Source organism: Salmo salar, chromosome ssa09 (assembly GCF_905237065.1).
Source record: "Salmo salar chromosome ssa09, Ssal_v3.1, whole genome shotgun sequence".
NCBI classification, from domain to species: Eukaryota; Metazoa; Chordata; class Actinopteri; order Salmoniformes; family Salmonidae; genus Salmo; species Salmo salar.
This window is the reverse complement of record NC_059450.1, coordinates 83,977,835-84,004,885: the sequence shown is the minus strand read 5'-3', so window position 1 is coordinate 84,004,885 and position 27,051 is coordinate 83,977,835. Positions and strand designations below refer to the sequence as shown.

Below are 27,051 nucleotides of genomic sequence, written 5' to 3'. Positions count from 1 at the left end.
TGATCTATGCATAGTCACTTTAATAACTCTACCTACAAGTCTCAGTATGGGGGTCTCACCTAGTCTGAAGGCAGACTTGCAAAGCTGGAAGTTGTCATCGTCTTGGCGATGGTGTAGGGGGCTGTGGTCGCTCTTAGAACCCGAGGGGGGAGGGGCTTCCCACATTAACAGGTCATTATTGATCCTACAGGGATGGAGAGAGGACGACAGAGGGAAAGGACAGAAAAAGACAATGAGTGATTGTAAAATGGTCACATTGACTTCTTAGTCATTTAGCAGACCACTCTTCTCCAGAGAGACTTACAGTAGGGAGTGCATACAGTTGAAGTCGGAAGTTTACATACACCTTAGCCAAATACATTTAAACTCAGTTTTTCACAATTCCTGACATTTAATCCTAGTAGAAATTCCCTGTCTTAGGTCAGTCAGGATTACCACTTTATTTTAAGAATGTGAAACCTCAGAATAATAGTAGAGAGAATGATTTATTTCAGGTTTTATTTCTTTCATCACATTCCCAGTGGGTCAGAAGTTTACATACACTCAATTAGTATTTGGATCCATTGCCTTTAAATTGTTTAACTTGGGACAAACGTTTCAGGTAGCCTTCCACAAGCTTCCCACAATAAGTTGGGTGAATTTTGGCCCATTCCTCCTGACAGAGCTGGTGTAACCGAGTCAGGTTTGTAGGCCTCCTTGCTCGCACACACTTTTTCTGCCCACAAATTTTCTATGGGATTGAGGTCAGGGCTTTGTGATGGCCACTCCAATACCTTGACTTTGTTGTCCTTAAGCCATTTTGCCACAACTTTGGAAGTATGCTTGGGGTCATTGTCCATTTGGAAGACCCATTTGCGACCAAGCTTTAACTTCCTGACTGATGTCTTGAGATGTTGCTTCAATATATCCACATAAATTTCCTTCCTCATGATGCCATTTATTTTGTGAAGTGCACCAGTCCCTCCTGCAGCAAAGCACCCCCACAACATGATGCTGCCACCCCCGTGCTTCACGGTTGGGATGGTGTTCTTCGGCTTGCAAGCCTCCCCCTTTTTCCTCCAACATAACGATGGTCATTATGGCCAAACAGTTCTATTTTTGTTTCATCAGACCAGAGGACATTTCTCCAAAAAGTACGATCTTTGTCCCAATGTGCAGTTGCAAACTGTAGTCTGGCTTTTTTATGGCGGTTTTGGAGCAATGGCTTCTTCCTTGCTGAGCGGCCTTTCAGGTTATGTCGATATAGGACTTGTTTTACTGTGGATATAGATACTTTTGTACCTGTTTCCTCCAGCTTCTTCAGAAGGTCCTTTGCTGTTGTTCTGCGATTGATTTACACTTTTCGCACCAAAGTACGTTCATCTCTAGGAGACAGAACATGTGTCCTTCCTGAGCGGTATGACGGCTGCTTGGTCCCATGGTGTTTATAATTGCGTACTATTGTTTGTACAGATTAACGTGGTACCTTCAGGCGTTTGGAAATTGCTTCCAATGATGAACCAGACCTGTGGAGGTCTACAATTTTTTTTCTGAGGTATTGGCTGATTTCTTTTGATTTTCCCATGATGTCAAGCAAAGAGGCACTGAGTTTGAAGGCAGGCCTTGAAATACATCCACAGGTACACCTCCAATTGACTCAAATGATGTCAATTAGCCTATCTGAAGCTTCTAAAGCCATGACATCATTTTCTGGAATTTTCCAAGCTGTTTAAAGGCACAGTCAACTTACTGTATGTAAACTTATGACCCACTGGAATTGTGATACAGTGAATTATAAGGGATATAATCTGTCTGTAAACAATTGTTGGAAAAATGACTTGTGTCATGCACAAAGTAGATATCCTAACTGACTTGCCAAAACTATAGTTTGTTAACAAGACATTTGTGGAGTGGTTGAAAAACTAGTTTTAATGACTCCAACCTAAGTGTATGTAAACTTCTGACTTCAACTGTACATGTTACCTCGACACCGGTACCCCCTGTATATAGATAGCCCTGCTATTGTTATTTACTGCTGTTCTTTAATTATTTGTTATTCTTGTGTTTAAGGTAATTTCTTAAAACTGCATTGTTGGTTAGGGGCTTGTAAGTAAGCATTTCACTAAGGTTTACGCCTGTTGTATTCGGCGCACGTGACAAATAATATTTGATACATAAGCTATAAAATGGCAGATACAAAGATGAGTCCTCTGTCTCTCTATGGAGCTACCTGAATTTGTCCAATAGAAACGCTCTGGCATTCCAGACAGTTGTAGTCATACGGAGACACTCACCCCATCCGCCGCCTGAACCAGTGCGCTCCAATCCAACTCACGAAAATGGGATTGAACTCCACCTCACTCACTCTCACCTCCGTCGCCTGGGTTCCGCACAAACCGGATAAAAAATAAAAAAATGCATTAAAGAGCACTTGCTCTTTCCATGACAAACTGACCAGATGAAAGCTATGATCCCTTATTGATGACACTTGTTAAATCCACTTCAAATCGGTGTAGATGAAGGGGAGGAGACAGGTTAAAGAAGGATTTTTAAGTCTTGAGACAAAACATCCAGCCAACTTGACACAATTGTGGGAATCATTGGGAGTGGGGGGGGGGAGTGAGAGAACCGGTAAATTTGTCAATAGATACTGTATTTATCTCCAATATCTATGATTCTCTACAGTACAAACTAAAAACAATGCGTTTACATGTGGATCGGAAATGTCGATGGTGCAACAGTGAATAGTTTCCCCCAAACATCAATAATCCTAAAACAGGTTCCTAGCAGTACAAACTGTCCCCTCCAAAAATCACAGAAACCGAGAAGTGACGTTTTTTATATTGTTTAATTTTTTTTGTATATATTTTTCTGTACTCATTGTCTTGGTAGTATACAGGTCATTCTTACAGGTAAATAGTAATTACAGACCTGTGACCAATACAACCCACGGGTCACCCTCACAAGAAACCACTAACCCACAAACATGCATTACACACACACACACACACACACACACACACACACACACACACACACACACACACACACACACACACCAATTTAAACGTATTGAACTAAAGATAATGTTAAATGTTTTACCACAATCCCCCCCCCATCTGAACCCTCTAGACACATCCCACCAACACTTATTTTGAAAAATAATATGATAATACTAGTGTTTAACATAATTAGAAAATACAAATAAAAAAATGGAGGAAGGCAACTAATGAGACGAGTCTAGCAATTGTTCTGTTGAGAGGAAGGAACCAGACTGGTGATAAGGCCCTGAGGGCGACCTCCTTGCTCTGACAAAAGAAACAGTTAACATACTGTAAGTACAAATCAGATGACCAGGCGCTGGCAAGCATTAAACTCAAGCGAAGCCATTTGACATAGAGAGGAAAGGACATTTCTCTAGTTCATTCAGTTCATCGTCCAAATTCTCCCATGACTGCATTTAGTTAACACAACCAGGCCCAGGTCATTGTTTCCACAGGTCAATTATGAACAAGTAAGCATACAGAGAGATGAGTATAGGTTTCAGGAAGGCGATAAAAGTAAACACATTGGTTTAAAACCAAAGGAGGAGAGGCCAGGGAACCCAACATTGAACAAACGTATGGCACAAACAACGCTGGGGTGGGGATGTGTGCAGGCTAGGATGGAACAATCCCAGAATTGCGTTTTGAGGTTTTGATTAACAGCTATCTGTAAGGATCTCAGCTAAGGCCACTATATCAGTCTTTCAGTCTCCATGACTACAGGAGAGACGGATATTACCAGCCGATCCCTGTGGACACTGATTTAGGCTCAATAGAATGATTTCCCAGACTCAGGTTAAGCCTACTCCTAAAATGCATGCTCAATTAAGGATCGCCATTCAAAGTGCTTTTCAGCCCAGGAATAGGTGTAATCTCAAACTGGGAAACCGGCCCATAGTCTGATCAACAGAAGACTGCGAGAGCTACTGATTAACATGTTTAATCCCACCTACCACTACTACAGACCTTATACTAGACTAGAGCCCTTTATGCCCTTTGACAGCGTTGACATCGAAAGATGAAGACAACCCAGAATGACAGTGATATGTTGACATACTAATAAAGGTAGAGTATCCTCATCATACGTACTGCTGCAAGGATAGTGAACTGAACTGAGCTCCATTTGATTGCAGAAAGAGATACAATTGTTTTATCTTGATCCATATGGAACCACATAAAATACTGTGTCAATCACTCTGCAGTAGTTATTCGTTTTGCATTAAAATTCAAATTTTCACACATTCACTCCCTTCATCTGTTCACACACACACACACACACACACACACACACACACACACACACACACACACACACACACACAACACAATTTCACCCCCATATCTTTAACCTTTAATCCCCCAGAATCATCACTCTTGGCCTTCTTCAGAGCGCCATTTTAAGAAGTCCTCCTTCCGTGCATCTGGCTTGATCTGGTTCCGGATGCCCCCCAGTAGGTTGGACGTTGCCTCAGAGGCCACTATTAGGGGACGGACCACGGTGGGCGGGATCTGCCGCAGGACTCCACCCACAGCACCAGGCAGACCTTTCTGCTCATGCCCGCGAGACGCCACGTCACATAGTGTCTGAGCTGTGTCCATCATGCCCTTGGAAACAGACAGACAGAGAGGTGAGGAAGAGAAGTTTGTGTGTTCAAATGAAAGTGCTAAGCCTTTTGTTGTTGCAATTATTCTAAAATGGTTGACTTAAATGAACATTTATTGATTGATTTGTTGATCAGTAGAACACGTACTTCTCTGACAGTGTCATAGGCTTTAGCTACGCCCTCTCTGAGGTCGGCAGGCTGGTGGGCGCGGCGGGGCCGGTTGGAGGGCGGTCGGCCCTCTGTGATGTAACGGTTCACGGGGGGCGTTGGGGACAGGATGTCGTACACCGTCTCCGCTGTGGCCTAGAGGAGAAACCGCAGGAATATTACAACACTTCAGGAGAGTGAGGCACATCATAGCAATGGAGGAACCTGTATTACTGGTCCCAGTGGCTTCTACCCATACGGTTGCTACTACTCGTTCAGTTCTTTCCTACATGGTTTAGGTATGCTAACCTTTTGGCCGCAATCTATGACATGTGACTGTAAGGTTAGTGTATAGGGTGCGGTACATAGGATGCATTGTTTCAACCTATATGTCTATGCTTGTTTGATTGGTATTCTACCGCTGTGTTACTTACAGACAGTCTGTTGTCAGCTGATCTGTCTGTGGTTAGAGTTCAGAGGTCAGTAGTACCTGTATAGCCTGCACCAGTCTGTTGCTGAGCTCCAGAGCAGCAGAGGCAGTGGAGGTGCCAAAGGACGCGGCCCCCCGCTGGAGACCCCGGATAATACGGCCGTCCCGCCTGTACTGCTCTATGGGCATCCAGAACAAGTCCCTCACTCCATGGACTACAGAGAGAAAGTTACACAAAAAACAAATGAGATCAACACTAAATGAGGTTGTGAGAGTATGCTAGCTATAACCACACTGCAAGAGAACAATTCTATTACTATGGTTATAACTCAGGAACTACTAAAGGGACAATAGCAAAGAAGCCAAGAAACAAAGATCACCAAACAAGTGACGTCCTGTCCTGTACTTACACAGCTGAACTACAGAGTGCATGGGGCCTAGACCTCCCAGAATGCCCGGCAGCTGGTTCTTCCTGATGTCTGTCAGCCACTCAGTGACAGCGTACTGAATCACCTTATCTACGCCTAGAAGTCTGTAAGGAACAGATATTAGAGAAAAGCGTTATGAAAAAGACACTTGCTTCAGACTACAGAGAAACCCCAGAGTTAGTGTTGTTGTACCCGTGTCGGCAGCAGAGTCTCTTCAGCTTCAGCTCAGAGCAGTTCAGCTGGGCCAGACCAATAAGAATCCCAGCAAACGTCCCCTAGGAAACAATCACATAGCAAATGTCAAGTGTGTGACATAACAAAATAGAACCACAGAGATGAGTTCACCGTGTTCGTAGTTAAAGGTTCTTTGTCCTTTCACCTGCTCAATGACCACATGCTTGCCCTGGTAGTCCAGCCAGATGGGCACTTCAGAGGTGAAACGGAACTCCCTTTGAAAGAGAAGGAAAGACAACGTATAAATAATGTCCACACATTCTAAATAGACTGTTGATTTATTCTTTGGGAGGATGAAGTTAATTACCTGAAGTAGATTGGCTGATCAGTGGAAGAGGTGGAGCCAGCGGACGAGGAGCTCTGCTCGCTATAGGTGGTTTCTACAGAAGCGGTGAGGTCAGGACCCAGACCAGCAGTGGTCTCCGTGCCACTGACCCCATCCTCAGCGGGCTTCTGGGAAGGGTCTGTCTTCACTGTGAGAGAAAAGAGAGAAAAGAGAATATGAAGAAAACAGGAGAAAGTATCAAGTGGGCAAGGAGGAGATACATGATACAGAGCACCATGTATGCTATGTATGATTTTCTTCCTGATCCATGTGACCCTACTTATTATGTAGAGTACAGAGAACACAGTGAAGGTGCTCACTCTCAGCTGCAGGGTCCACAGGCAGGTAGGGGTTAACTCCAGCAGCCAGACTACTGAAGAAATCCTTCAGGAAGAACAAGGCATCCTGGTCGATGTTGAGTCGGAGGGGGAGGAGGCTCACTCTTAAACAACACTCTGGACCACCTACACCAGAGTCTGGACACACCTGCAGGGCCTTCACTGTTAACTAGGAAACACAGACATAGACAACACATTAGGTAGGATTACAACAAACCAATCTCATAGAAAACTTTAGAATTCCCTTGGAAATGAGAATTATTAATAAGAACAGATTTTCACAACGGCAAGGAAATAATGATAAACGGCTTTAAAAGGCCTCTTCTCTCACCATGTTGGAGTGTGTCCTGCGGGGCATGCTCTCGCTGGTGTACAGGTAGAGGAACTTGTTAAGCTGGGACGAGGCCAGGCGGTCGCGTACCTCCAGCTCCTGAACAATGAACACCTGGCGGGACAGAGGCTGCTCCCCCACAGCCCCGACCCCAGGCCCCTCTCCCTCCAGAGCCGGCCCAGCCGCAGACACCACCACTGGGTAGGACTCGTGTTGGAAGCTCACCTGGAACAGGAATGACACATTTAACTAATGGTTGTAAAGAATTAGTGTAGCTTTTTGCTTTTGATATGTAGCTTTTTGCTGTCTCCACTTTAACAAAAGGACTGGTTGACACTTATGCTACACTTGAACTGAACATATCCTTATGATGGGGGAAAATGAATTAGCTTTCTAGTTTGTACGGAGAAAATAATGAAAGGCAGGTACTGTAAGGACACACCTTGTACACACAACCTTTTGTATATATATAGGACATCCCTTCAAATTAGTGGATTCAACTATTTCAGCCACACCCGTTGCTGGCAGGTGTATAAAATCGAGCACACAGCCATGCAATCTCCATGAACAAACATTGGCAGTAGAATGGCCTTACTGAAGACCTCAATGACTTTCAACGTGGCACCGTCATAGGATGCCACTTTTCCAACAAGTCAGTTTGTCAAATTTCTGCCCTGGCCAACTAACATGGTTAGTTATCCCCCAACCACTACAACATGGTTAGTTAACCCCCAACCATTACAACATGGTTAGTTAACCCCCAACCACTACAACATGGTTAGTTAACCCCCAACCACTACAACATGGTTAGTTATCCCCCAACCACTACAACATGGTTAGTTATCCCCCAACCACTACAACATGGTTAGTTAACCCCCAATCACTACAACATGGTTAGTTAACCCCCAACCACTACAACATGGTTAGTTAACCCCCAACCACTACAACATGGTTAGTTAACCCCCAACCACTACAACATGGTTAGTTATCCCCCAACCACTACAACATGGTTAGTTATCCCCCAACCACTACAACATGGTTAGTTAACCCCCAATCACTACAACATGGTTAGTTAACCCCCAACCACTACAACATGGTTAGTTAACCCCCAACCACTACAACATGGTTAGTTATCCCCCAACCACTACAACATGGTTAGTTATCCCCCAACCACTACAACATGGTTAGTTAACCACTACAACATGGCTAGTTATCCCCCAACCACTACAACATGGTTAGTTAACCACTACAACATGGCTAGTTATCCCCCAACCACTACAACATGGTTAGTTAACCACTACAACATGGCTAGTTATCCCCCAACCACTACAACATGGCTAGTTATCCCCCAACCACTACAACATGGTTAGTTAACCACTACAACATGGCTAGTTATCCCCCAACCACTACAACATGGTTAGTTATCCACCAACCACTACAACATGGTTAGTTAACCACTACAACATGGCTAGTTATCCCCCAACCACTACAACATGGCTAGTTATCCCCCAACCACAACAACATGGCTAGTTATCCCCCAACCACTACAACATGGCTAGTTATCCCCCAACCACTACAACATGGTTAGTTATCCCCCAACCACTACAACATGGTTAGTTAACCCCAACACTACAACATGGCTAGTTATCCCCAACCACTACAACATGGCTAGTTAACCCCCAACCACTACAACATGGCTAGTTAACCCCCAACCACTACAACAGGGCTAGTTATCCCCCAACCACTACAACATGGCTAGTTATCCCCCAACCACTACAACATGGCTAGTTATCCCCCAACCACTACAACATGGCTAGTTAACCCCCAACCACTACAACATGGTTAGTTATCCCCCAACCACTACAACATGGCTAGTTATCCCCCAACCACTACAACATGGTTAGTTATCCCCCAACCACTACAACATGGCTAGTTAACCCCCAACCACTACAACATGGTTAGTTAACCCCCAACCACTACAACATGGTTAGTTAACCCCCAACCACTACAACATGGTTAGTTAACCCCCAACCACTACAACATGGTTAGTTAACCCCCAACCACTACAACATGGTTAGTTAACCCCAACCACTACAACATGGTTAGTTAACCCCCAACCACTACAACATGGTTAGTTAACCCCAACCACTACAACATGGTTAGTTAACCCCAACCACTACAACATGGTTAGTTAACCCCCAACCACTACAACATGGTTAGTTATCCCCCAACCACTACAACATGGTTAGTAAACCCCCAACCACTACAACATGATTAGTTAACCCCCAACCAGTACAACATGGTTAGTTAACCCCCAACCACTACAGTGGCATAAATGTTCTATCACCTCTGTCACAGTCAGGTCTTATGGCTTTATTACCACACACTCACAGTATGGTTAAAGGAAAACTCCACCATAAAAAACATGTTGGTATTTGTTTCATTAGTCCATTGTTGATATAGTCCCAAAATGTTTTGCATGTTATATACACTATATACATGTTATATACACTATATACACACACAAGTATGTGGACACCCCTTTCAAATGAGTGGATTCGGCTATTTGAGCCAAACCTGTTGCTGACAGGTGTATAAAATCGAGCACACAGCCATGCAATCTCCATAGACAAACATTTGCAGTAGAATGGCATTACTGAAGAGCTCAGTGACTTCAACGTGGCACTGTCATTGGATGTCAGCTTTCCAACAAGTCAGTTCATACAATTTTTGCCCTTCTAGAACTGCCCCAGTCAACTGTAAGTGCTGTTATTGTGAAGTGGAAATGTCTAGGAGCAACAACGGCTCAGCCGCGAAGTGGTAGGCCACACAAGCTCACAGAACACCATGCACAATGCTAAGCGTCGGTTGGAGTGGTGTAAAGCTCGCCGCCATTGGATTCTGGAGCAGTGGAAATACGTTCTCTGGAGTGATGAATCACGTTTGGACGAATCTGGGTTTGGCGAATGCCAGGGAAACACTACCTGCCCAAATGAATAGTGCCAACTGCAAAGTTTGGTGGAGGAGGAATAATGGTTTGGGGCTGTTTTTCATGGTTCAGCCTAGAAACCTTAGTTCCAGTGAAGGGAAATCTTAACGCTACAGCATACAATGACATTCTAGATGATTCTGTGCTTCCAATTTTGTGGCAACAGTTTGAGGTAGGCCCTTTCCTGTTTCAGCGTGACAATGCCCCCGTGCACAAAGTGAGGTCCATACAGAAATGGTTTGTCGAGATCGGTGTGGAAGAACTTGACTGGCCTGCACAGAGCCCTGACCTCAACCCCAATGAACACCTTTGGGACTAATTGTAACGCTGACTGCAAGCCAGGCCTAATCGCCCAACATCAGTGCCCGACCTCACTAATGCTCGTGGCTGAATGGAAGAAAGTCCCCGCAGCAATGTTCCAACATCTAGTGGAAAGCCTTCCTAGAAGAGTGGAGGCTGTTATAGACCAACTCCAAATTAATGCCCATGACTTTAGAATGAGATGTTCGATGAGTAGGTGTCCACATATTTTCCGTTATGTAGTGTACATACTCTCCCTACCTTGGTGAGCTGGATCTCCATGAGCAAGTTGTGTTGACGTCCACGGCCTCCAACCCAGCGCCACGAGTTCTGAGGCCGGGACGGAGCAGTGGAGCGGGACGGGGATCCACGCATCCCAGAGGGGGCAGAGCGACCCCTAGAGAGCGAGAGGGTAGAGAGCGAGCGAGCGAGAGAGCGAGAGAGAGAGAGAAAGGAGCTTGATGATCAGTAAGAGAGAAATCTTCCAAATCCAAGTGCCTGTTGCTGGGTTGTGTGTACATGTGTGCATAGGGACCTGTTTCCATGCTGCGTGTGTGTAGACATGGCCTTGCCCCCGAAGTCTCTCCCTCCGTACAGATGCCAGACGACAGACACCTCTCGTAGCACCACCCTGCTCTCGGGGACAGGGAAGCGGCTGGGGGCCCGCAGCAGGTCAGAGCTGCCCCGCGGCCGGGAGAAGTGGCCCTCCCTCACCCTGATAGAACCCTCAGCTAGCACCGTCACAAGAGGCTCTCCATCTCTGGGCTGGGGAGGGGGTGAATTAATGAACAGGCTTAGTACTTAATGTCACATAATTCAATTCCATGTGAACTACGACTAATAGGAACACTGGGACAGGAAGTTAAATGTGAGATACAGAGGAAGGAAGAATATAAAATAAAAAGCAAGAGAGTAGAGAGAGAGTATAGAGAGAATATAGAAAGAGTATAAAGAGGGTATAGAGAGTATAGAGCGAGTACAAAGAAAGAGAGATATTAGAGAGTAGAGAGAGAGAGTGTAGAGAGGTAGAGGGAGAGAGTGTATTAATAGAGTGTAGGAGAGTGTAGAGAGAGAGAGAGTGTATTAAGAGAGTGAGTAGGAGAGTTTGTAGTTGGAGCGAGCATATAAAGAAAGAGCATATAGAGAGAGCAGAGGGAGAGAGAATAGAGAGAGTTTGTAGAGGGAGAGAGCATATAAAGAAAGAGCATATAGAGAAAGCATAGAGGGATAGAGAGTATAAAGAAAGAGTATATCTATATATAGAGAGAGTATATACAGTATTAGTCAAAAGTTTGGACACACCTACTTATTCAAGGGTTTATGTTGACTATTTTCTACATTGTAAACTCAGCAAAAGAAGAAATGTTCAGGACCCTGTCTTTCAAAGATAATTAATATAAATCCAAATAACTTCACAGATCTTCATTGTAAAGGGTTTAAACACTGTTTCCCATGCTTGTTCAATGAACCATAAACAATGAATGAACATGCACCTGTGGAACGGTCGTTAAGACACTAACAGCTTACAGACGGTAGGCAATTAAGGTCACAGTTATGACAACTTATGACACTAAAGAGGCCTTTCTACTGACTCTGAAAAACACCAAAAGAAAGATGCCCAGGGTCCCTGCTCATCTGCGTGAACGTGCCTTAGGCATGCTGCAAGGAGGCATGAGGACTGCAGATGTGGCCAGGGCAATAAATTGCAATATCCGTACTGTGAGACGGATATAAGACAGCGCTACAGGGAGACAGGACGGACAGCTGATCGTCCTCGCAGTGGCAGACCACGTGTAACACCTGCACAGGATTGGTACATCCAAACATCACACCCGCGAGACAGGTACAGGATAGCAAAAACAACTGCCCGAGTTACACCAGGAACGCACAATCCCTTCATCAGTGCTCAGACTGTCCGCAATAGGCTGAGAGAGGCTGGACTGAGGGCTTGTAGGCATGTTGTAAGGCAGGTCCTCATCAGACACCACCGGCAACAACATCGCCTATGGGCACAAACCCACCGTCGCTGGACCAGACAGGACTGGCAAAAAGTGCTCTTCACTGACGAGTCGCTGTTTTGTCTCACAAGGGGTGATGGTCAGATTCGCGTTTATCGTCGAAAGAATGAGGCCTGTACTCTGGAGCGGGATTTATTTGGAGGTGGAGGGTTAGGGTGTCACAGCGTCATCGGACTGAGCTTGTTGTCATTGCAAGCAATCTCAACGCTGTGCGTTACAGGGGAGACATCCTCCTCCCTCATGTGGTACCCTTCCTGCAGGCTCATCCTGACATGACCCTCCAGCATGACAATGCCACCAGCCATACTGCTCTTTCTGTGTGTGATTTCCTGCAAGACAGGAACGTCTGTTCTGCCATGGCCAGCAAAGAGCCCAGATCGCAATCCCATTGAGCACGTCTGGGACCTGTTGGATCGGAGGGTGAGGGCTAGGGCCAATCCCCCCAGAAATGTCCGGGAACTTGCAGGTGCCTTGGTGGAAGAGTGGGGTAACATCTCACAGCAAGAATTGGCAAATCTGGTGCAGTCCATGAGGAGGAGATGCACTGCAGTACTTAATGTAGCTGGTGGCCACACCAGATACCGACTGTTACTTTTGATTTTGACCCCCCCCCAACCCTTTGTTCAGGGACACATTATTCCATTTATGTTAGTCACATGTCTGTGGAACTTGTTCAGTTTATGTCCCAGTTGTTGAATCTTGATATGTTCATACAAATATTTACAAATGTTAAGTTTGCTGAAAATAAACACAGTTGACAGCTAGAGGATGTTTCTATTTTTGCTGAGTTTAGAATAATAGTGAAGACATCAAAACTATGAAATAACACATATGGAATCATGAAGTAACCAAAAAAGTGTTAAAGTAATCAAAATATTTTATATTTGAGACTCTTCAAAGTAGCCACCCTTTAACTTGATGACAGCTTTGCACACTCTTGGAACTGCTATTTTCAGGTCTCTCCAGAAATGTTCGATCCGGGCTTCAGAGACTTGTCCCGAATCCACTCAGCGTTGTCTTGGCTGTGTGCTTAGGGTCATTGTCCTGTTGGAAGGTTAACCTTCGCCCCAGTCTGAGGTCCTGAGTGCTCTGGAGCAGGTTTTCATCAAGGATCTCTCTGTACTTTGCTCCGTTCATCTTTCCCTCGATTCTGACTAGTCTCCCAGTCTCTACCACTGAAAAACATCCCCACAGCATGATACCGCAACCACCATGCTTCACCGTAGTGATGGTGCCAGGTTTCCTCCAGACGTGACGCTTGTCATTCAGGCCAAAGAGTTCAATCTTGGTTTCATCAGACCAGAGAATCTTGTTTCTCATGGTCTGAGAGTCCTTTAGATGCTTTTTGGAAAACTCCAAGCGGGCTGTCATTTGCCTTTTACTGAGGAGTGGCTTCCGTCTGGCCACTCTACCAGAAAGGCCTGATTAGTGGAATGCTGCAGAGATGGTTGTCCTTCTGGAAGGTTCTCCCATCTCCACAGAGGAACTCTAGAGTTCTGTCGGAGTGACCATCGGGTTCTTGGTCACATCCCTGACCAAGGCCTTTCTCCCCTGATTGCTCAGTTTGGCCGGGTGGCCAGTTCTAGGAAGAGTTTTGGTGATTCCAAACTTCTTCCATGTAAGAATGATGGAGGCCACTGTGTTCTTGGGAACCTTCAATGCTGCAGACATTTTTTGGTACTCTTCCCCAGATCTGTGCCTCGACACAATCTTGTGCTCGTGAATTGCGAAGGACAATTCCTTCAACCTCATGGCATGGTTTTTGCTCTGAAATGCACTGTCAACTGTGGGACCTTATGAAGACCGGTGTGTGCCTTTCCAAATCATGTCCAATCAATTGAATTTACCACAGGTGGACTCCAATCAAGTTGTAGAAACATCTCAAGGATGATCAATGGAAACAGGATGCACCTGAGCTCAATTTCAAGTCTTATAGCAAAGGGTCTGAATAGGTGCATTTTATTTTTAATACATTTCTAAAAACCTGTTTTTGCTTTGTCATTATGAGGATTTTTTTTTTTTTTTTACATTTTAGAATAAGGCTGCAACGTAACAAAATGTGGAAAAAGTCAAGGGGTCTGAATAGAATACTTTTCAAAGGCAATGTATATATATATAGAGACAGTGTATGTATATGTGTGTGTAATTAATATATATATATATATATATATATATATATATATATATATATAAAAACTTTGTTTAAATGTATTAGCCAAATACATTTAAAAGCAAAATTTCACACAATTCCTGACATTTAGTCCTAGTAAAAATTCCCTGTTATAGGTCAGTTTGGATCACCACTTTATTTTAAGAATGTGAAATGTCAGAATAATAGTAGAGAGAATTATTTATTTCAGCTTTTATTTTCGAAATCACATTCCCAGTGAGTCACAAGTTTACTGTCATGACGTGGCCCTCTTTGGGTAGAGCGAGTGGCTTCCCCTTCTAACACCCAGGTTCTCTTATCTCAGGTCGTAAATTCCTGGGGGAGACTCTCTCTTCCTGGCCATGCAAAAAGAGACACAGAGGGAACAAAGGAACTTCTACATCACAGAACTTGAGAACTGAACAATATCCATGTTTTGGAGAATGTGTAAACGGTCGGTGGAGAAGCCAGCTACGACCCGGTCCGTTTTGTTTCATGTCTGTGAACTCATGAAAGACAATACAGCCACATTACCATAACTGTTTATACAGGAGCCTCCGTTATGAGGTTTGCATCTAATTATTGTATAAAATGAATGAGTAAAGATGAAACTATTTGTGAAATTATGTAATGTGATTTTAAAAACTTAATGTGAGAGAATTGTATTCCCTTTAAAGTTTAACTAAGTCATTGGCCCGCCTCCATGAGCACAGACATGATCTGGCTCATGGGACAGCCCTTTTCTACTGTTAGGAATAAAACCCCCACCTGAAGAAATCCTCTGGAGACCATGCGTACCTCGATCACCGAGGGGGCGAAGGTTTGAGTAGAGACCACAAAAACCTCAGTATAAGCTAAGGTTGTAATGGTTGTTGAATTCCTAACCATATCACGTGGAACATTGGCTACATGGGTTAAACTCTGAGACTATCGATCCCGACAGAATAAGAGCAAATCTTCGATACTAATTACTAGTCTGCAGCTAGAAATGATGTGAACCTGAGATGCGAAGACCGACAACCACCGAAACACCTATTCTATAAGAATATTTCTGAATGGTACTCTGAACTATCCATTCTAACCACGAAAGACTTCAGGAAAGCAGAGAGCGAGATGCGCGGATGAACTTTCCAACAGAAAGATGGACGATTCCAACAGAGATCACGACGACACACTGAGCGTAAATATATATCGATTGCAATTATTCCCGAATGAGTGAGCGTTCATGTGCAAAGGGTTAGAATTTCAATTAATATAATTATCAACTGTGAAGTGGCCACCAAGTGTCCACCAAGCCGTCATATCGGCTTAACCCACTAGGGAACCTCCCCTATCATTTCCTTGTAACCATATCTACTGTTTGTTTGTTTGTTTACGCATTTCTGTGATTTAGTTAGTAAATAAATGATTAAGACAATTGGTGTATGGATGATTCATAGTAAAGGCTGGGTTCATGCAGATAACCAACAATTTATGACGTTTGGAATGAGACTAACGTGAGGTAAAGAATAATTCATTAATTAGAAGACTAATTGATCAGATATTAAAATATCTGAAGAGTTATATTAGGAAAATTATAACTTTGTAATCTGAAGATTTTCCTTGGTGCCAACTTCCTAGTTAATTACATTTACATGATTAGTTTAGTCACATAATAATAATTACAGAGAATTGATTTGATAAAATAACAGTCCTCAATTTAATGATGCCAAAGACACGACATTACATACACTCAATTAGTATTTGGTAGCATTGCCTTTAAATTGTTTAACCTGGGTCAAACGTTTCGGGTAGCCTTCCACAAGCTTCCCACAATAAGTTGGGTGAATTTTGGCCCATTCCTCCTGACAGAGCTGGTGTAACGGAGTCAGGTTTGTAGGCCTCCTTGCTCGCACACGCTTTTTCAGTTCTGCCAACAAATATTCTATAGGAATGAGGTCAGGGTTTTGTGATGGCCACGCCAATACCTTGACTTTGTCCTTAAGCCATTTTGCCACAACTTTGGAAGTATGCTTGGGGTCATTGTCCATTTGGAAGACCCATTTGCCACCAAGCTTTAACTTCTTGACTGATGTCTTGAGATGTTGCTTCAATATATCCACCAAATTTCCCCCCTCATGATGCTATCTATTTTGTGAAGTGCACCAGTCCCTCCTGCAGCAAAGCACCCCCACAACATGATGCTGCCACCCCTGTACTTCACGGTTGGGATGGTGTTTTTCGGCTTGCAAGCCTCCCCCTTTTTTCCTCCAAACATAACGATGGTCATTATGCCCAAACAGTTCTATTTTTGTTTCATCAGACCAGAGGACATTTCTCCAAAAAGTACGATCTTTGTCCCCATGTGCAGTTGCAAACCATAGTCTGGCTTTTTTATGGATGTTTTGGAGCAGTGGCTTCTTCCTTGCTGAGCGGCCTTTCAGGTTATGTTGATATAGGACTTGTTTTACTGTGGATATAGATACTTTTGTAACCGTTTCCTCCAGCATTTTCATAAGGTCCTTTGCTGTTGTTCTGGGATTTATTTGAACTTTTCGCACCAAAGTACATTCATCTCTAGGAGACAGAACGCGTGTCCTTCCTGAGCGGTATGACGGCTGCGTGGTCCCATGGTGTTTATACTTACGTACTATTGTTTGTACAGATGAACGTGCTACCTTCAGGCGTTTGGAAATTACTTCCAAGGATGAACCAGACTTGTGGAGGTCTCCAATTTATTTTCTGAGGTCTTGGCTGATTTCTTTAGATTTTCCCATGATGTCAAGCAAAGAGGCACTGAGTTTGAAGGCAGGCCTTGAAATACATCCACAGGTACACCTCCAATTGACTCTATTGACGTTAATTAGCCTATCAGAAGCTTCTAAAGCCATGACATCATTTTCTGGAATTTTCCAAGCTGTTTCAAGGTACATTGATGACTGTATGTAAACTTCTGACCCACTGGAATTGTGATACAGTGAATTATAAGGGATATAATCTGTCTGTAAACAATAGTTGGAAAAATGACTTGTGTCATGCACAAAGTAGATGTCCTAACCAACTTGCCAAAACTATAGTTTGTTAACAAGAAATGTATTGAGTGGTTGAAAAACGAGTTAATGACTCCAACCTAAGTGTATGTAAACTTCCGACTTCAACTGTATGTATGTATGTATGTATGTATGTATGTATGTATGTATGTATGTATGTATGTATACACACATATATAGAGTGAGAGTATAGAGGGAGAATAGAGAGAGGGAGTATAGACAGAGTATATAGAGAGAGTATAGAGAGAGTATAGAGAGAGTATAGAGAGAGAGTATATAGAGAGAGTACAGAGTGAGAATAGAGAGAGAATAGAGAGAGTAGAGTATATAGAGAGAGTATATAGAGAGTGTATAGAGAGTGTATAGAGAGTACAGAGTGAGAACAGAGAGAGAAGAGAGAGTAGAGTATATAGAGAGAGTATATAGAGAGAGTATATAGAGAGTGTATAGAGAGAGTGTATAGAGAGTACAGAGTGAGAATAGAGAGAGAATAGAGAGAGTAGAGTATATAGAGAGAGTATATAGAGAGTGTATAGAGAGAGAGTATAGAGAGTACAGAGTGAGAACAGAGAGAGAAGAGAGAGTAGAGTATATAGAGAGAGTATATAGAGAGAGTATATAGAGAGTGTATAGAGAGAGAGTATAGAGAGTACAGAGTGAGAATAGAGAGAGAATAGAGAGAGTAGAGTATATAGAGAGAGTATATAGAGAGAGTATATAGAGAGTGTATAGAGAGAGAGTATAGAGAGTACAGAGTGAGAATAGAGAGAGAATAGAGAGAGTATATAGAGAGTGTATAGAGAGAGAGTATAGAGAGTACAGAGTGAGAATAGACAGAGAATAGAGAGAGTAGAGTATATAGAGAGAGTATATAGAGAGTGTATAGAGAGAGAGTATAGAGAGTACAGAGTGAGAATAGACAGAGAATAGAGAGAGTAGAGTATATAGAGAGAGTATATAGAGAGTGTATAGAGAGTGAGTATAGAGAGAGAGTATAGAGAGTACAGAGTGAGAATAGACAGAGAATAGAGAGAGTAGAGTATATAGAGAGAGTATATAGAGAGAGTATATAGAGAGTGTATAGAGAGAGAGTATAGAGAGTACAGAGTGAGAATAGACAGAGAATAGAGAGAGTAGAGTATATAGAGAGAGTATATAGAGAGTGTATAGAGAGAGAGTATAGAGAGTACAGAGTGAGAATAGACAGAGAATAGAGAGAGTAGAGTATATAGAGAGAGTATATAGAGAGAGTATATAGAGAGTGTATAGAGAGAGAGTATAGAGAGAGAGTATAGAGAGTACAGAGTGAGAATAGACAGAGAATAGAGAGAGTAGAGTATATAGAGAGAGTATATAGAGAGAGTATATAGAGAGTGTATAGAGAGAGAGTATAGAGAGTACAGAGTGAGAATAGACAGAGAATAGAGAGAGTAGAGTATATAGAGAGAGTATATAGAGAGTGTATAGAGAGAGAGTATAGAGTGAGAATAGAGAGAGAATAGAGAGAGTAGAGTATATAGAGAGAGTATATAGAGAGAGTATATAGAGAGAGTATATAGAGAGTGTATAGAGAGAGAGTATAGAGAGTACAGAGTGAGAATAGACAGAGCATAGAGAGAGTAGAGTATATAGAGAGAGTATATAGAGAGTGTATAGAGAGAGAGTATAGAGTGAGAATAGAGTGAGAATAGAGAGAGTAGAGTATATAGAGAGAGTATAGAGAGAGTATATAGAGAGAGTATATAGAGAGTGTATAGAGAGAGAGTATAGAGAGTACAGAGTGAGAATAGACAGAGCGTATAGAGACATAATGAAATAAAGAAACATACGACTCACAGGTATACCCATCCCAGGAGCCTCTAGGATACAGAAGTCCTCGTTGTCCTCTGAACCATCAGAGCCCTCCTCTGACATCATTTCCACCTTCACCTCAGTGGCTGTCGCCACCAGTCTGTCAAGCTTTGACTCCTCCCCCTCAATGACAACTGGTGGGCGGAGCTTAGGGGCCTCCCCAGGAAACAGGTAGACGGAGACCGGTGAGCCCCGAGGGATAGTGGGAGATCCTGGACATAGAAACGTTCATTTAGAAGACTCCATTTTTACAGTGAAAAGTAATATGCATTAGAAATAGGAAATACACACAGGAATTGCTAATGGCATCCATTTCATCTATCAAATGTACAGAAGGGATTTATAATTGGAGATATTGAACTACACTATCATTTAATACCCCTGTTTTACCTGAGTCCATATCCTCATCTGGATGGCTCCTCTCTGTGTCAATCAAAGCATCAAGGAGATCATACTGGTTGATCTCAGCAGTCTCAGCTGGAGGGCAGGGTGGCAAGGAGGCGGGACTTTCTGACAACTAAAACAAGTCACATATAGACAGACAACAGATAGTTGAGGTTCATATAGGCTCCATTCCAGGCGCTCCAGTTTCATTTTCTTCAGTTGTTCTCCCACACAACGGTTATCTGAACAAACATACAACATCTGTTCCAGACCTTAAAGAAGGTAATATTATACTAGTTCACTAGTCTATTGGTCTACTGGCCTGTATGTCTTACCGGCAGCTTCTGTCCAGCGATCTCAGTAGGCGATGTGTGTCGGGGGGGCGGGTGCAGGTCTCCCTGGGACACCAGGTACTGCAGCATGTTGACCAGGGCAGCACAGGAGTCAGCACAGGTGTGGAGGTGGACCAAGTTGTTGGAGCAACGCAGCTCAAACAGAGGTTGGGACTGGGGGAAGAGACCGAGAGGAGGTGAGGGGATTGGAATAGAAATCAACTAACATTTTATGTCACATACGCCAAAAACAACTGGTGTACACTTTACCGTGAAATACTTTCTTACATGCAGTGGTGGAAAAAGTACCCAAATGTCATACTTGAGTAAAAGTAAAGATACCTTAAAAGAAAATGACTCAAGTAAAAGTGAAAGTCCCCCGGTAAAATACTACTTGAGTAAAAGTAAAATAATTTTGTTTTAAATATACTTAAGTATCAAAAGTAAAAGTATTAATAATTTCAAATTGCTTATATTAAGCAAACCAGACGGCACACTACACCACGCAGACATCATTTACAAACAATCATTTGTGTTTAGTGAGTCCTCCAGAAGCAGCAATAAATATGTGTATTGGACCATTTCCCTGTCATGCTAAGCATTCAAAATGTAAAGAGTACTTTTGGGTGTCAGGGAAAATGTATGGAGTAAAAAGTACATTACTTTCTTTAGCAATGTAGTGAAGTAAAAGTACTCAAAAATATAAATAGTAAATGAAAGTACAGATACCCCAAAAAACTACTTAAGTAGTACTTTAAAGTATTACTTAAGTACTTTACACCACTGCTTACGGGCCCTTCCCAATAATGCAGTTCATTAATAATGATACAAATAAAATAGTAACATGAGGAATAAAATAAAATGCACATAAAATGGAGCTATATACAGGGAGTACAGTACCAGATCAATGTGGAGCTATATACAGGGAGTACCAGTACCAGATCAATGTGGAGCTATATACAGGGAGTACCAGATCAATGTGGAGCTATATACAGGGAGTACCAGATCAATGTGGAGCTATATACAGGGAGTACCAGTACCAGATCAATGTGGAGCTATATACAGGGAGTACCAGTACCAGATCAATGTGGAGCTATATACAGGGAGTACCAGTACCAGATCAATGTGGAGCTATATACAGGGAGTACCGTACCAGATCAATGTGGCGCTATATACAGGGAGTACCAGATCAATGTGGAGCTATATACAGGGAGTACAGTACCAGATCAATGTGGAGCTATATACAGGGAGTACAGTACCAGATCAATGTGGAGCTATATACAGGGAGTACCAGTACCAGATCAATGTGGAGCTATATACAGGGAGTACCAGATCAATGTGGAGCTATATACAGGGAGTACCAGATCAATGTGGGGCTATATACAGGGAGTACAGTACCAGATCAATGTGGAGCTATATACAGGGAGTACAGTACCAGATCAATGTGGAGCTATATACAGGGAGTACAGTACCAGATCAATGTGGAGCTATATACAGGGAGTACAGTACCAGATCAATGTGGAGCTATATACAGGGAGTACAGTACCAGATCAATGTGGAGCTATATACAGGGAGTACAGTACCAGATCAATGTGGAGCTATATACAGGGAGTACCAGTACCAGATCAATGTGGAGCTATATACAGGGAGTACCAGTACCAGATCAATGTGGAGCTATATACAGGGAGTACCAGTACCAGATCTATGTGGAGCTATATACAGGGAGTACCAGTACCAGATCAATGTGGAGCTATATACAGGGAGTACAGTACCAGATCAATGTGGAGCTATATACAGGGAGTACAGTACCAGATCAATGTAGAGCTATATACAGGGAGTACAGTACCAGATCAATGTGGAGCTATATACAGGGAGTACAGTTCCAGATCAATGTGGAGGTATATACAGGGAGTACAAGTACCAGATCAATGTGCAGCTATATACAGGGAGTACCAGTACGAGATCAATGTGGAGCTATATACAGGAAGTACGAGATCAATGTGGAGCTATATACAGGAAGTACCAGATCAATGTGGAGCTATATACAGGAAGTACCAGATATATGTTGAGCAATATACAGGGAGTACCAGTACCAGATCAATGTGGAGCTACACTACCGTTCAAAAGTTTGGGGTCACTTAGAAATGTCCTTGTTTTTGAAAGAAAAGCACATTTTCAGTCCATTAAAATAACATCAAACTTATCAGAAATAAAGTGTAGACATTGTTAATGTTGTAAATGACTATTGTAGCTGGAAACGACTCCGGGATGCTGGCCTTTTAGGCAGAGTTCCTCTGTCCAGTGTCTGTGTTCTTTTGCCCATCTTAATCTTTTCTTTTTATTGGCCAGTCTGAGATATGGCTTTTTCTTTGCAACTTTGCCTAGAAGGCCAGCATCCCGGAGTCGCCTCTTCACTGTTGACATTGAGACTGGTGTTTTGCGGGTATTATTTAATGAAGCTGCCAGTTGAGGACTAGACACTAATGTACTTGTCTTCTTGCTCAGTTGTGCACCACTCTTTTTATTCTGGTTAGAGCCAGTTTGCGCTGTTCTGTGAAGGGAGTAGTACACAGCGTTGTACGAGATCTTCAGTTTCTTGGCAATTTCTCACATGGAAGAGACTTCATTTCTCAGAACAAGAATAGACTGACGAGTTTCAGAAGAAAGTTCTTTGTTTCTGGCCATTTTGAGCCTGTAATCAAACCCACAAATGCTGATGCCCCAGATACTCAACTTGTCTAAAGAAGGCCAGTTTTATTGCTTCTTTAAATCAGGACAACCGTTTTCAGCTGTGCTAACATAATTGCAAAAAGTTTTATAATGATCAATTAACCTTTTAAAATGATAAACTTGGATTGGCTAAAACAACGTGCCATTGGAACACAGGAGTGATGGTAGCTGATAATGGGCATCTGTACGCCTATGTAGATATTCCATTAAAAATGAGCCGTTTCCAGCTACAATAGTCATTTACAACATTAACAATGTCTACACTGTATTTTCAGATCAATTTTTGGTTATTTTAATGGACCAAAAAAATTGCTTTTCTTTCAAAAACAAGGACATTTCTTAGTGACCCCTAACTTTGGAACGGTAGTGTATATACAGGGAGTACCAGATCAATGTAGAGCTATATGCAGGGAGTCCCAGTACCAGATCAATGTGGAGCTATATACAGGGAAGTACCCGTACCAGATCAATGTGCAGAGGTACGAGGTATTTAAGGTAGATATGTACATGAAGCCAGAGTAAAGTGATTAGGCATCAGGATAGATAATAATAAGGTATGAGGTAGATATGTACATGAAGGCAGGGTAAAGTGACTAGGCTTCAGGATAGATAATAATAAGGTATTTGAGGTAGATATGTACATGAAGGCAGGGTAAAGTGACTAGGCATCAGGATAGATAATAATAAGGTATTTGAGGTAGATATGTACATGAAGGCAGGGTAAAGTGATTAGGCATCAGGATAGATAACAACTAGAGTAAGTTAAACAGAGCAGCACCAGCAAATGATGAGTGTAAAAGTATGTGTGTGCGTGTGTAATATGCATGTATAGTAGACGTCGGAAGTTTACATACAACTTAGCCAAATACATTTAAACTCAGTTTTTCACAATTCCTGACATTTAATCCTAGTAAAAATTCCCTGTCTTAGGTCAGATAGGATCACCACTTTATTTTAAGAATGTGGAATGTCAGAATAACAGTAGAGAGAACGATTTATTTCAGCTTTTATTTCTTTCATCACATTCCCAGTGGGTCAGAAGTTTACATACACTCAATTAGTATTTGGTAGCATTGCCTTTAAATTGTTTACCTTGGGTCAAACGTTTCAGGTAGCCTTCCACAAGCTTCCCACAATAAGTTGGGAGAATTTTGGCCCATTCCTCCTGACAGAGCCGGTGTAACTGAGTCACGTTTGTAGGCTCCTTGCTCGCACACGCATTTCAGTTCTGCCCACAAATTTTCTATAGGACTGAGGTCAAGGCTTTGTGTTGGCCACGCCAATACCTTGACTTTGGTGTCCTTAAGCCATTTTGCCACAACTTTGGAAGTATGCTTGGGGTCATTGTCCATTTGGAAGACCCATTTGCAACCAAGCTTTAACTTCCTGACTGATGTCTTGAGATGTTGCTTCAATATATCCACCTAATTTTCCTCCCTCATGATGCCATCTATTTTGTGAAGTGCACCAGTCCCTCCTGCAGCAAAGCACCTCCACAACATGATGCTGCCACACCCGTCCTTCACGGTTGGGATGGTGTTCTTCGGCTACCCATTACCTCCAGCATCTTCACAAGGTCCTTTGGTGTTGTTCTGGGATTGATTTGCACTTTTAGCACCAAAGTACGTTCATCTCTAGGAGACAGAACGTGTGTCCTTCCTGAGCTGTATGACGGCTGCGTGGTCCCATGGTGTTTGTACTTGTGTACTATTGCTTGTACAGATGTACGTGGTACCTTCAGGATTTTGGAAATTGCTCCCAAGGATGAACCAATTTTTTTTATCTGAGGTCTTGGCTGATTTCTTTTAATTTTCCCATTATGTCAAGCAAAGAGGCACTGCGTTTGAAGGTAGGCCTTGAAATATATCCACAGGTACACCTCCAATTGACTCAAATTATGTCAATTAGCCCATCAGAAGCTTCTAAAGCCATGACATTTTCTGGAACTTCTGACCCACTGGAATTGTGATACAGTGAGTTATAAATGAAATAATCAATTGTTGGAAAAATCACTTGTGTCATGCACAAAGTTTGCCAAAACTATAGTTAACGAGACATTTGTGAAGTGGTTGAAAAACGAGTTTTAATGACGCCAACCTAAGTGTATGTACACTTCCGACTTCAACTGTATGTGTATTTGTGTTGTGTCGGATGGCAGGGAGCTTGGCCCAAGTGATGTACTGGGCTGTCCGCACCACCCTCTGTAGCTCTTTGCAGTCAAGGGCGGTGCATTTTCTATACCAAGTGGTGATGGAGCCAGTCAAGATGCTCTTGATGGTGCAGCTGTAGAACTTTTTGAGAATCTGAGGGCCCACACCAAATCTTTTCAGCCTCCAGAGGGGGATGAGGCACTACCGTGCCCTCTCCACGACTGTGCCCGGTGAGTGTGGACTATGTTAAGTTCTTAGTGATATGGACGCCAAGGAACTCTCGACCTGCTCCACAACAGCCCTGTCGATGTGGATGAGGCTCTCGCCTATTTTTCCTGTAGTCCACGATCAGCTCCCTGGTCTTGCTGACGTCGAGGGAGATTTTGTTGTCCCAGCACCAAACTGCAAAGTCTCTGACCTCCTCCCTGTAGGCTGTCTCATCGCCATCGCTGATCAGGCCTAGCACCTTTGTGTTGTCAGCAAACTTGATGGTGTTGGAGTTCTACGTAGCCACACAGTCATGGGTGAACAGGGAGTACAGAAGGGGACTAAGTACACACCCCTGAGGGGCCCCCGTGTTGAGGGTCAGCGTGGCAGAGGTGTTGTTGCCTACCCTCACCACCTAGGGTTGGCCCATCAGGAAGTCCAGGATTCAGTTGCAGAGGGGAGGGGTTCAGTTCCAGGATTCCAGGGTCCCTAGCTTGGTGATGAGCTTGGAGGGGACTATGGTGTTGAATGCTGAGCTGTAGTCTATGAACAGAATTCTCACAGCTATTTCCCCTCTTGTCAAGGTGGGAGAGGGCAGTGTGAAGTGCAATTGCATCATCTGGGGATCTGTTGGGGCAGTATGCGAATTGGAGTGGGTCTAGGGCAGACCTGGGCAATTATTTTCCATGGAGGGCCACATTAGAATATATTTTTGCCATCGCGTGCCAGAATCATATTACAGGATTATACATCATGTGTATGACTATGTTGACAGATACATCTACTGTAAATCATTCCCAGATATGCTACTTATTTTACTTTTTTAACATGCACAGAAATAAACCACCTCCATGTTCTCCTTTTGGTAGGTATTTTCATTATTAAACATAGAATGAACTACACGGAGGGAAAGTACACTGTGCATTCAGCACCACGGACAGAACTCTTGTTAAGGGGTATGCACAAAAACACAAGAAAGAGAGAGAGCTCAACATTACATTTAAACTACTCAATCAATGTGAGGAGTGAAGTCTGATGGGCATTGACTAGAGCAGTGAAGGTATAGTTTCTGATGTCGCTCTGCGCAGGATTGCTGAGAGGTGAGAGTCAGTAAGAGATGATTTGTGCCTTGACTTATATTTCATCACTGAAAATGTCAGTTCACATACATAGGTTGAACCAAACATCTTCTGAACATAACTCCTAATCTTTGGAAAGTTTTGTTCATTGATAGATGCATAGAACCTCGTCAGTGACATTGTTTTGAATAGTTCTCCAAGCATCAGAGTGAAGATCGAGAAGCTCAAGTTGCAGGTCAGTGGGAGTGTTATCCACATTGAAGGTGAAAGGAGAGGGAACGAACAGCATGTCATTTTCCAACACTTGGATTTTCCAAATCCTCAAAACGACGAGAAAACTCACCGTTCAAAGCACGCAGCAGCGATGTATACTTCTCCCGCTGGTCATCTGATAGGGAACAGACTAGTAGTGTCGGAAGATGGGCGAGTTTGTTGGCTTCTACTTGGCAGGTCAGGAGTAATGTTCCCTTGAAGGCTTTGACATGGCTGTAAATTTGATGTGCAAAAAGGCCCTTCCCTTGTAGTTTGGAATTCAGTTCATTCATGAGGGCCATGATGTCCACGGCGAAGGCAAAATCAGCCAACCATTCTTTATCTTGCAGTTCAGGGAAATCCACATTTTTTCCCTTTCATTTGCAAAAACTCTGTAATCTCCGACTTCAGGTCCCACACCCTTTTAAGCACCGTCGCCATCTCACATTTGTGTGGTAGGGCAGATCTGCATGACCCGACTCTGTCTCACTGTTAGAAGAGAAACTGCCTGTGGTTTAAAGATTTTTCTCTTATGAAGTTAACCACTTTAGTGACTGTCTCCACAAAATGGCTCATTTTCAGAACACATTTACAGAGCACCTCCTCATGAATAATGCAATGCAGGAAAATAATTTTGTGATCCTGGTTCAGCTCATCTACTTGATCTTGTATCCTTTTCAAAAGGACAATGTTTTATTCTGTCAAGTTTGGGCACCCTTCA

At 43.0% G+C, this 27,051-nt stretch overlaps 1 protein-coding gene across 2 annotated transcripts in view; it reads right to left on the bottom strand.

Annotated features, from left to right (window-relative positions):
- Positions 1–2,808: 2,808 nt before the first annotated feature.
- LOC106612100 (autophagy-related protein 2 homolog A) overlaps positions 2,809–27,051 on the bottom strand; it is a 50,889-nt gene continuing 26,646 nt past the window's right edge. For both annotated transcript variants that reach the window (XM_014212954.2, XM_014212955.2), the window contains exons 27-40: positions 19,916–20,086; positions 19,587–19,713; positions 19,182–19,408; positions 10,685–10,914; positions 10,411–10,546; positions 6,861–7,085; positions 6,512–6,698; positions 6,174–6,339; positions 6,012–6,081; positions 5,825–5,907; positions 5,615–5,736; positions 5,265–5,419; positions 4,775–4,930; positions 2,809–4,628 (exon numbers count right to left, since the gene is read on the bottom strand). In XM_014212954.2, the coding sequence (XP_014068429.2) occupies positions 4,392–4,628; positions 4,775–4,930; positions 5,265–5,419; positions 5,615–5,736; positions 5,825–5,907; positions 6,012–6,081; positions 6,174–6,339; positions 6,512–6,698; positions 6,861–7,085; positions 10,411–10,546; positions 10,685–10,914; positions 19,182–19,408; positions 19,587–19,713; positions 19,916–20,086 (2,292 nt within the window). In that variant the 3' untranslated portion in view covers positions 2,809–4,391. The remainder of the gene's footprint in view (positions 4,629–4,774; positions 4,931–5,264; positions 5,420–5,614; positions 5,737–5,824; positions 5,908–6,011; positions 6,082–6,173; positions 6,340–6,511; positions 6,699–6,860; positions 7,086–10,410; positions 10,547–10,684; positions 10,915–19,181; positions 19,409–19,586; positions 19,714–19,915; positions 20,087–27,051) is intronic.